The sequence below is a fragment of the Nothoprocta perdicaria genome, unplaced genomic scaffold (assembly GCF_003342845.1).
Source record: "Nothoprocta perdicaria isolate Ctin4 unplaced genomic scaffold, notPer1 scaffold_286, whole genome shotgun sequence".
In the NCBI taxonomy this organism is placed as follows: Eukaryota; Metazoa; Chordata; class Aves; order Tinamiformes; family Tinamidae; genus Nothoprocta; species Nothoprocta perdicaria.
The window spans coordinates 257429-268660 of record NW_020455517.1 but is presented as its reverse complement, the minus strand read 5'-3'; the positions used below and the strand labels follow the sequence as shown (position 1 = coordinate 268660).

Here is an 11232-nt window from a genome sequence, read left to right as displayed (position 1 = left end):
TAAAAAAAAAAAAACAACTCCCTGGAAGAGATGCAAGTGTTGGGCAGATATTGCGTCACTGATCGCCGCTGCTTGCACATCCCTGTCAGCAGTGCAGCCAAGCCTCGCGTCTCTCCTGGGCTGCGTTTTAGTCTCCCTGCTCTATATCACCCTTTGGGCCTGATCATGCACAAGGTGTTTTTCGTAATTCCCCCTTCCCTGCAGTGCTGAAGGTTTTCCAGTCAATGGTTTTAGGAAACCTCTTCCCTCTGGCTTTGCTGGTCCTCTTCCTTTCTAAGCGATCGTGAACTGGGTTTTCATTTTGCCTCTGCTGCTAGAGCAGAGGACAGGACAGACCCTCTTTACCAGGCAATGGCCTTGCAAACTCCTAATGGTTTCTTCTTTCCTCTCCCCGTCTTTCTCCAGGGCAAACCTAGTAGACCTTCAGAAGAAACTCGAGGAATTGGAGCTAGATGAGCAGCAAAAGAAGCGCCTGGAAGCTTTTCTCACGCAGAAAGCCAAGGTTGGGGAGCTGAAGGACGACGACTTTGAGCGGATCTCTGAGCTGGGAGCTGGCAATGGTGGTGTGGTCACCAAAGTGCAGCACAAACCCTCAGGGCTCATCATGGCACGAAAGGTAACGGAGGGGCAGGTACCTGCGTCCTGCTGAAGCTGTGATAGCGTTAATGCACTTATCCCACTCCAAGAAGGCAGGATTGAGTTGAGATCTCTCTGCACTAACCCATTCTCATAATGAACTGAGTGCTAGTACTGTGAAATTGCTTTCTGTCTTGGTTTTCAGCTCTGGAGACTTTCTCCTGCTGCCCTGGAACGGAGCTGCCGTCAGCCCAGGGCGGCTGTTGCACATAACAGAGGGAGGGGAATATGGTTTCCTGCACCTTCTTGCCATACCTGGCAGCCAGGTCATGTTTGTGAAATGGGCTCTGCTCTGCCCTCCAAATTTGCATAGGAACCTCTTCATCTGGGCTGCTAATGACTGCCCCTGCTGTGCTGAGCTGGGTTTTGTGCGGAGCCTCTCTCCCCTGTCTCTTGGCAATCCAGACGTTTCACCCTCGTTGGTCGTCTCTCCTGGGAGAGGCAATGTGCTCTGCAGCGTATCCCTGGGTTTTTGCAACGCATCTTGTTGGAAATACAAGCTTCTTTTTCGATCATCTAAGCAGGGTGAAGAAAACGGGCAACAGAGTCCTAGACTGTGGCAGACAAGGAATGAAAGTTGCTCGTAGGAGTTACAGAGAGAAGGATTCCCTGTGAGCACAGTGGCTTCCCTACTGCAAGCCTAAGCACTCCGCTGCTCCTGCACAGACATGAGAAAACTGTGTGTGCTGGGCTTACCTCTCAGCTTCCTCTTAATTGATCCTCCAGATAGATCCAAGCAGCCTTGCAAGCCTGGCATGACAATAGTTCTCCTCAAACATAGCTTTATGCGAGTTACCTCTTATTTTGATGCCCTGTAATAGAAAAGCAGATGATTTATCTGCCTATTAGAAAGGCTGGTGCTCAGTGAGGGAGAAGCCCGTGGTGATGAGACTCTTGATGCTGACACTAAGGGTAGATGCTTTTGTAACCTGGCATTATGTTTTCTAGCCTCTAAGGCTTCCCTACCTGCAACTTTGTTAGCTGACTCTACTTGAAGCCCAAGGAATAATGCATTTGGTTTTTCAAGTGCGCGTATATATATATAAAATGTGTTTTATATATGTTACTTTCTGTGGTTTCCTTGATACTGGAACGCCTCTTATATTCTTACAACTCCTACAGAGCTTGTGAAAATGTTGCATACGGAGTTAGATCTGCACCTAGCTTCAGAGTGAGCTTTCTGCCCAGTATCCTGTGTGATCTCTGCATTTGTCTCAGTTGCTAAAAAGCTGCACAGCATGCTGGTTGTCTCCTTTATCCTAAATGTTTAGTTGGAAAATTAGGTCAGAGAAGAGCTTCCTCAAATGCGTTTTCATTTCTTTCCAGCACTGAGGACATGTTCTCATTGTTTTTCTTTTGGTGGTGGTGGGTTTGGGGGGTTTTTTGTTTGTTTGTTTGTTTTTCCAGGTACTATGATATTTTTTTTTCTCTTTCTTGGTAGCTAATTCATTTAGAAATCAAACCGGCCATCAGGAATCAGATTATCCGGGAGCTGCAAGTGCTGCATGAGTGTAATTCCCCGTACATTGTGGGTTTCTATGGAGCCTTCTACAGTGATGGGGAGATTTCCATCTGCATGGAGCACATGGTGAGTCCGCGTTCCTCCTCTGCACACTGCTGCTCGCTACCTTCATCTTCGGAGTTGGATATCCCCAAGATTGAAATTGCAGGCTAAATGGATAAGGCTGACAGGGCTCTTAACCAGCAGCAGCAATGACTTCTTGCTCTGAGTCCTGCAAGGCCGTACAGATCCTGCTACGAGCTGCGCAGTCCTGCTTGGGTATCTAAACAACAGAGAAGTCAACTTTTTGGAAAGCGGAAACGGAGGTTTAGGGGCTGGCCAGGCGGAAATGTTGTAAACCAGCCACGCTGCAGAACTCCCTGAAGTGCAGTATGTGTTTTCTGTTGTCTCTGGCAGGGAAGAATGCTGTTTCTCCTCCAGACCAGTGCTGACAGCATCGTATTTGCATTGACCTCTGAGGGAAGTCATGCTTAAAACTAAAAGCCTAACAGCAAGGAGTAGAGATGATGAACGACAGTATTATAATAGTTTTCAGGAGGAGTCAGTTTTAAGAGAGATGCTTAAGCTTAGATCGTCAGAGATCCTTTTGCTTGTAATGGGAGGGTTCTTGGTTGCATATTGTTGCTGACAGCTGAGCTGGGTTGCTGTGTACCACTCCCACAGCACTTAACCTCAGTGGGCATGCTAGACCCTGTCTGTTTTTCCGCTGGGCTTTGAGTGTTAATAATTTCTTTGTTCCAGGATGGCGGTTCTCTGGATCAAGTGTTGAAAGAAGCCAAAAGAATTCCTGAGGAGATCTTGGGGAAAGTCAGTATAGCGGTGAGTTCCACTTCAGTCTTAAAGAAAGTGTTTTCTGAGCACTTTGTGGGAATAATGCTTGTGCCATAGCAGGCTTTCGGATTTCCCCCATATATTACTTTTCTGTCCTGAGCTAGGGTAATAGACAGTGGTGCATTAGTGATGGAAATGAGGAATCTATTTCCATCCACTTTCTGTAGCTCTGTCTTCTTGCAGTGAGAAGCACCATACCAAAGAGGCCTCTCCTGGAAAAGTTTCAGGCCTAGCTCTCTTGAGTGGGAAACTCGAGATTTATGAACTAACTTGACAGGTTGTTTTGAGCAGATGCAAACAACAGACGTTGTTCAGTCCAGTCCCTGGTGGTAAATTGCAAAATCTGAGACACTTAGGTGCTACAGGGAGGCTTTCCTAGTGAAGCTACGCTGTAGCAGCTCATGAAGTTTATGCAAAGTGCCCTGCTGAAGGGTAAGCACTTTCCAGCTTCTTATCTCATCATCGTTGGTTTTCTTGTAGGTTCTGAGAGGTTTGGCATATCTGCGAGAGAAACACCAAATCATGCACAGAGGTGAGAGGAAGAACCTAAAAATAACCTCTTGTGATACAAGAGCCCTAGATTATTTTTATCTAGCATTATGTTGATGCTCTTTGCTTTTTCTGTTCTCAGATGTGAAGCCCTCTAACATCCTGGTTAATTCCCGAGGAGAGATTAAGCTGTGTGATTTTGGGGTCAGTGGTCAGCTCATTGACTCCATGGCAAACTCTTTTGTGGGAACTCGGTCCTACATGTCTGTAAGTTCCTTTCAGCTTTTGGATGGGTTTTTACAACTTGGGTTAAATGCAACTTGCAGTGAGATTTAAGCACTTTTACACTGTGTTGGGTGCTGTCCAATTTGTTTACCCTTTTGCTCCGTGTTTCCACCCTCACCTGGGGTGTCCTGTCTGTTTTGGGACCCTGTCTGATTATGCCCGTCTATCTGAGGGTTAGACCAGAGGACACTCTTTCTGTATGATAGAAGCAAGAGGTCTTAAGGCGTCGATGTCCTGTCAGGTCGTGTTTTCACAACCTGTTCTGCTTCACCTGAGCTGCAGCACTGCTTTCTAGTGGTTACTGCAGGGCAGCAGTGCCAGGCAGTGGTGGTGTATGGGGAAGGCCAGAGAGCCTTGCATCTCTATAGGATGAGAGAGTATCTCATCCTATAGATACTTCTGGTTTCTTCAGTTGGTGTTTGTGGGTTCAGAAATATCCTCTCCTCTTTCCTTAAGTGAAAACTATCCAAATGCAAGAAACTGAGTGCCCAGAGGAGGAGGAGGCACTGACAGTGATGCACACACCTCTATTTCCTAGCTTGCCAAAGGGATGTCAAACCTGTGCATAGGGCAGGTGCACTGCAGAAAGAGCTGGCTGTTCCCCCTCCTTAAAGTCCTAATCAGTTTGTAATGACCCAGCTGCAGAACAGGGAAGAGTTTGGTCTGAAGATCTGCTGAACCTGGGTTATATGATACATTTAGGTGAGTGCTTTATACGCAGCCCAGCGTGGTGGCAGTGACACAGTGCTGCAGACAGTGGTGGGTAGACCACCCTGTGCTCAGGGGGACTCTGTGCTCTGTCTGCTGTCCTTGGCTTTCCTTGCTATCAGATGCTATAACAATGAAATTACCCCCCAGCTAGCGCTGGGTTCCCAGGTCCCCAGGGCTGCACAGCACTGGGTAGGGTGGGTGCCTGTGCTGCATGTGGTCGTAGTTGGTGGCCAGCCAGGGGTTATTAGGAAAACCGTTGGCCTGTGCTGCTGTACCGAGCTCTGAGCTGCCCTTGTATTTTGGGAACAGTTACTAAAGTACAGTTATAGTTAGACAGAGTCTATTTAAAAGTAGTGTCTCCTCTGTGCTCAGCCGTTGGCTCTGCGTGACTGACTGAAGGCTACCAGTATAGATGACTTAGGCTGGATTTTTGCAGGGGGTAAGAGGCTAGGCTGGATTTTCTGCTTCTCCTCTTGGGAATTAAAAGGAATGAGCAGAAAAAATACTTTCTTAGTTAATTGAGTTAATCAAATCTCAGCTCACTGAGATATAGGCTCTTACTGTGTACTCTGGACTCCTGAGCATAAGCAGCTCTCAACTGAGGCTGTTGATTAGATGCGTACAGGTGCTTTATGTTTGCACAAGACCTTTCCAGGAAAGGGACCTCCTCTCATGGCACACATTTCCTCTGCTCATATCGATGCTTCTGGCAGCCTCTCGGAGCCTTAGGCCCTTGGAGGGCTCCCGATCGTTAAAAGCTTTTACGATTACTTCAGGTTTCCATACAGCTTTACCCCTGCTGCACGTCAGCCCGGTGAGGGAAGTACCATGGCCTGCAAGAGCCAGACCTTTCCCGTGGAGAGTGTGGGGGCTCAAGGTGCAGAGTCTCAGTTCGCTTTCAGGATATGATTTTTATATTAATCTGTGTGCTGAAAGACTGTCTCATTACTAAGGCATGTATTTTTCTTTTTCTTTCCTTCCAGCCTGAGCGGTTGCAGGGCACCCATTACTCGGTCCAGTCTGACATCTGGAGCATGGGTCTATCACTAGTGGAGCTGTCTATCGGAAGGTACCCAATCCCCCCGCCAGACTCCAAGGAACTGGAAGCAATATTTGGCCGTCCTGTGGTGGATGGGGCAGAGGGAGAGTCTCACAGCATCTCGCCGCGGGCCAGGCCCCCAGGCCGCCCCATCAGTGGTAGGGGCTGTCGTATGCATTGAAAACAACGCACAGATGTTGGGGTGAAGGGTTGAGTGCTGCTTGTTGGCTGGGTTAGCAAAAGCCTATTTTAGATGAGGTTGTTGTGGGTGGTGTTTCTAGGGAAGGCTTTTTCATCGCTCCTCTCTGCAAAGCAGTCTTAACCTGTGCAAATGCACCATCAGAATCCACTCCTACAGAGGAGTTTTGTAATTCCACATAGATAGACGTGGGATTCTGATCTCCTCGGGGAGCTGAGGCTGCTGCCTTCAGGATCATGTGAAGGAGCAGATACGGAGCGCTCAACAGGATGTATGAAGGGTTTTATGTTTTGATTTGGAAGGTGTCAGTTTATCAGGGCATCATGGGTTCCTCTTGCCCTTGTTGTGGCCCACAGAAAGACCCCCCCACAAGCAGGGTGTCCAGTTTTCTGTGGGATCCAAGTGGGAAGTGTTGCCCTCCCAAGGATGCAATGTTCTTTACTGTCTGTTGTGAGCCTCTCTCTTGGGGAGGTTTTAGATGCCAGTGAGACAGGCTCAAGCCATACAGCAAAGCCATCTCTGCTCAGGACACTGCAGACCCTCAAAGGTTGAACTGCACCCAGGGTATGAACCCCTTTGAGATGCAGTTGACGATGTCCCCTGTCACTCCTTGGGTTCTGCCTATGCTGATGAAATACTTTGTTCAAGCTAGGGCAGCTTTCCCGGGAACAATTTTTATGAGAGCTCTCCTGAAGCTATGAGACTTGTATAGCCCTCAGCATGGCCGTGCTTGGGTGACGTTGGAGGCTTCGTTTGGGTCACTTGTTTGGGAGCCGAAGGCTCTGGAACTGCTTCTTGTCTGCTAAGCCGTATAGCCTGGTACTCTCCAGGCACTCCCAGCTAGGAAATAAATGTAGCCTGTAGGAGAGGTGATAGGAATCATGAATTTGTTTATTGAGGGGTATTTTCTTTTGTTATTTTTCAACCATAAGTCAGTTCCCAGTTTGGTTGCCACAAAGCCCCACAACACACGCTCTCTTTACTAGAAATGAAGCCCTTTGCTGTCGCTGAGCAATATCTCACCTTTATTTCTCTCATCTTAACCCCACAGGCTATGGGGTGGACAGCCGGCCTGCAATGGCCATCTTTGAACTGCTGGACTATATAGTTAACGAGGTGGGTATTTCTTTGCTGCCAGGGTTCTCTCAGGGTGCCAAGGGGCTGTCATGCCCATGCTGCTTACTCAGGATAAGCTAGAAAGCCTTTGCTTGCCACTTAATAAGAACTGAAGGTTTCGACAGAGCCTTTTCTCTGAGCTGCATTAAAATCTTTCCCTTCTCCCCGTTCCCTGCTTTCTCCTCCCATCTGTAGCACAAAAACACCTCTGATTTTGAAATAAGGCCGTGCAGATGGGAGTTCATTATACCCTTTAAAACAGCAGCAGGAAAGCAGCAAGGGAGGGGAGCTCTTGGGTGTAATGACCTGTTCCTCCTGCAGTCAGATGTTTTGAACGCGCTCCTCCCTAGCTCTGCAAAGCACGAACGCTCCCTGTGCTCACACACCGAGGTGCCGCGTCCCTTCTCGGCTCAGGCCCTTCGAATAAGGGCAGTCTGCAAGCTGACCAGTGCTAAAATCCCAGGCAGAAACGTCTCGCCTTTCGTAGCAGGATCTGTTCAAGCAGCGAGTTGAGGAGTCTGGGGAAAGAGCGGCTTCCCCTTTTAAGGTGGTAGGAGTTGCCTCTAATTGCCGTTTTCTTTGGAATGGTTTCATCTGCCATAGGTGTTGATGGAACTGAGATTTGCAAGGTTGGATCCAGAGTCTGATGCTGCAATTTTGGACTCGCAGCTTTGGCAGTAATTCAGGGCCGTCACCCCCACCCCCATTTGCTCCCTGGTGCTGGGGCAGCAGTTTCTTGCCAGCGCTGCCATGTGCTGCCAGCGTAGAAATGGAAGGTGGCAGTTTCCTGGGTTCAGAGAGTAGTTTTCAGGAGAAAGGTGGTTTGGGAGCTTTTCTGTGTCTCATTAAAGTTGTAGGTGACATTGTGCTTCTTGACCCGTTAACACCCAGCAATGCAGAAAACCTTTCTCCTTCTTTCCGCAGCCACCTCCCAAGCTGCCGAACGGAGTTTTCACACAAGACTTCCAGGAGTTTGTAAATAAATGGTAAGAATCACTACCCGCTCCCGAAGGTGGAGGTCTGAATGTACTCGCTATTGGCTCGGCAAGCTCCGTTTCCAAGCAAAAAACATTCAGCAAAATGCAGTGTTCTCCACGCTCTTCAGGCAATCTCTCCCTCTTCTGTCCTGATTGCAGTGTTGTGCCGGAAACTCCTTCCTTCTGAAGGGTTGGAATAAAAGCAGTTTATTCCTGGTTACATTTTTCATACTGTCTCTGCCACCTCCAAACCTGATCTGTGCTCCAGCCTGGCCGTGAGACAGGAAGGCAGGTTGTTAGTGGTCCTGTAGGTGCGAGTGTAATGGGGCCCTACTGTGGCTGAGGGTTTTGGCCATGACTTGGTGTGCAGCCTTGCAGGCCCCAGGCCTACAGTTGATTTTTGAAACTCTCTGGTACTGGGGTCCCACCTAAATACACTGTTGCAGCCCCCCTTAATTGTGCATTGCAAAGCAGACACTGCGACGTCGTAATGCCCGAAAAACTGTAGGTCCTTTTCTCTGTTTGCAGGGGTCAGGGAGGGAGCAATTCACCTGCAGCCTAGAACAGATGGATCTTGCAGCTCTGCCTAAAAGCTGGGGCGTTGGAAGTGGTGCTTTCTGAGCCATTTCCATGTTTCTGGCCTCCTGGGGAAGGCAGCCACAAGGAGGGGTGGTTTTCAGCAAAGCTGGAGACCGCTGCAGACAGATAAGCGGCTTCTCACAAGAAGTGTCTCAGTGCTGGTTTTGCTCTTTTGTTCTCATTTCAGCTTAATTAAAAATCCAGCAGAACGGGCAGATCTGAAGATGCTGATGGTAAGTGGGGAGAGCAATTTTCTTTCTACAGTGGGTGGTTCCAGGTCTGCAAAGTGCTGCCCCATCCCGTCCCTCTCTGCCTCCCTTGCTCCAAAGCGCAGAAACTCCTCAGCGGAGGCCACGAGAAGACAAACAGAGCTGGGGAGAGTGACTCACGTACCTTTGATTCAAAAGTAATGATGTTATCTAGTCCTTGCAGAGTCTCTGCCATCCCTGCCCAGCAGAGCCAGGGATGGGAACGGTATGGCTCTGAAACCAGCCCGTTTCTGAGACGGTGCCTGGGGAAGGAGTCTGGCTTTTCCATGTTAGGCTCCGTTTTCCTCGGTGGGATGCTGAGCTCTAGCTGTGGGCTCCCCGGGCCCAGCTGCCAACCTGTCCAGGCCAACGTGCCCCTTGTGTGACGGTTGTCCTGTTCTGTCCTTCATCTCTTCCCCTTGACGGAGTTGTCCTCAAGGCCGCAGAGTTTCCTCCAAAGGGGCGAACAAGATGCCTGCATGGAGGGCTCTAGCAGAGCCCACACCTTGCTCCTCCAGCCTGCGTGCAGAGGTGGCCTGCTGTGATCCTTGAGGAGGAGACTGGCCACGTTTTCCTCTCTTTTAACTATTCGTTACACCCCATCCACACATATGGAGCAATTGGAGTGCTGTGTACCCAGCGCTTGTGCCAAAACCCTTCTCGTGGGACTGAAAATACTAAATACTTAGAAATTGCTCTCAATATGATGTTGCACTGCCTGACAATGGCCTGAGCTGCAGCTCCATGGATCTGCTGGCTTTGGCATGGACCTGCCTGCAGCAAGGACCTGCCTGGAATTGGAGCGGGTTTCTCACCAGGCTGATGCCAGGCAGCAGTGTGAGGCTGCCCCGAAGGGTTAAGGGCTCCAAGAAGGTATTGTGGCAGTTTTTGGTGTTTGCTCACCCTTGTAGGGAGTTGAGGAGGGTCCAGAGTGCTGCAGAGCCACCTTCCTCACCCTGCCTTGTTCTGCTTTCAGAATCACACCTTTATCAAGCGCTCCGAAGTGGAAGAGGTGGATTTTGCCGGCTGGCTGTGCAAAACACTGCGATTAAACCAGCCCAGCACTCCCACCCGCACCGCCATGTGACCGCCGAGCCGACCGCCTGGTGTCAGTACATCTGCCTCTCTGTCACCATTTCCTGCCCTTCAGTAAATGACAGAATCGCCCTTCTGCCTCGTCCCCGGCCCCTTCTCACCTCGTGTCCAAATGGCAAAGCAGCACCACTAGGAAACGCCTGCCAGCTGACGCCCCGCGAGCGAAGAGAGGCTTCGTTTCTTTGGCCTTGGGGGTTTTCCAGGCCTCTGCTCCAGCTCCGACGGGTCCCTTGGAGCTCCTGACACTTGGGAAACGTGGTGCTTCTTATGTTAGTTTTTTCTCTTTTTTGGAAACATGTTCACTTGGGTTAAAAAAAAAAAAGAAAAGAAAAAAAACCACGTGTGCGCGCTTGCGTGTATGTGTGAGAAGGTGGCAGGGGCGTGGGGACAGAGCCCTAGGGACGTGTCAGCTCCTTGGTTTGTGTGCAGGCTCCAAGGCAGGTGGTGGAGCAGTGCGGCGCTGCTGTGAGCCCTGGGGCGGAGCAGCCGGCCGAGGGGCTCGTCCAAGCCCCAAAATGGGGCTGCTGCGCGCTGGGGCCCTTGGCAGTGCGCTGTGAACCCGCGGGGAGGTCTGGGCCGTTATTTTTAGCTTTGCTAACGAGGAGCGCGGGAGGGAATTCTCTCCCACCCTCTTGCAGCAGGTTGTGCCGGGGCCGCGTGCGCTGACCCCGGCGGCGCTTCGTGTCCGTGGGCAGGTAGAGGAGAGGACAAGATTTGTTTTTTTTTTTTTTTTATATAAATATGGTTGTTTTTAAAGCCTGTTACGTCACGCACAGGATAGTGAGTTGTCTTGAGCGGTGGGACTTCAGGCCGAGCTATGGGCTTATTAGAGAAGAGAAATAAGAAATACGCTGCCCCATACGGGGCTTGTGAGTCCTGCTGGTGCCCTCCGTGGCACGGGGCGCTCTGTGGGTACCGTGCAGGCCGGGGTTGTGCCCTCCTCCTTGCTGCCTGGCCCCGCGGGATTGCGGCGCTCGGTGCCGGGCATTTAGCAGGAGTTGCCGGAGGGACCGGGAGGCAGGAGGATGCGGAGGGGCTCCGCAAAGCGCTGCAGCCTGCTTGGAGGCAATTGAAAGGCCCCCAACAAAGCTCAGTTCGCCTGGGCCTTTGGGGAAGGGGACTTTCTGGGAGCTAACGGGGTCTCCAGGCTGGGCGGACAGTGTTTTCGGGTCCTGCTTTACTTCTGTGAAATTTTCCCCCGCGTGCAAACCCGAGCAGCCCGCTCTGCTCCGCAGCAGGCAGAAGCGATTCCTTGCAGGGCTGTCCTGGCTTTGTATCATGACTGTCATATATTTAGACATATAAATGTATCTTCTTTTATTTTTTTCTTCTTCTTTTTTTGGAGTTTGCCAAGTGAATATATCGAATGTTTCTCTCCATCAGGGTAGACCCGGTTCATATTTCCTTAAGGGAAAGGACTTAAAGCTTAAATAATGTAAACCAGACTGCTTGCTTCTCACAGGCTCCTGCTTCTCACAAGCTACCTCTAGCGCAGGGGGAGTTCA

General features: G+C 50.1%; 1 protein-coding gene across 1 annotated transcript; it reads left to right on the top strand.

The window, feature by feature from the left end:
* Window positions 1-370: 370 nt before the first annotated feature.
* On the top strand, window positions 371-10011 carry MAP2K2 (mitogen-activated protein kinase kinase 2). Its single transcript, XM_026041466.1, has 10 exons — window positions 371-616; window positions 2078-2224; window positions 2900-2977; window positions 3470-3521; window positions 3621-3745; window positions 5458-5671; window positions 6764-6828; window positions 7753-7814; window positions 8572-8617; window positions 9609-10011. Exons 1-10 carry the CDS (start codon window positions 371-373, stop codon window positions 9717-9719), a joined length of 1146 nt encoding a protein of 381 aa, XP_025897251.1. The 3' UTR covers window positions 9720-10011.
* The last annotated feature ends 1221 nt before the right edge of the window (window positions 10012-11232 follow it).

Excerpts from the sequence above, each read along its gene's own strand:
- MAP2K2 (XM_026041466.1), top strand. The coding sequence starts at position 371 with ATGGTTTCTTCTTTCCTCTCCCCGTCTTTCTCCAGGGCAAACCTAGTA. Across the intron at positions 617-2,077 it reads GGCTCATCATGGCACGAAAG|CTAATTCATTTAGAAATCAA; the intron begins GTAACGGAGGGG and ends CTTTCTTGGTAG. Across the intron at positions 8,618-9,608 it reads CAGATCTGAAGATGCTGATG|AATCACACCTTTATCAAGCG; the intron begins GTAAGTGGGGAG and ends TTCTGCTTTCAG.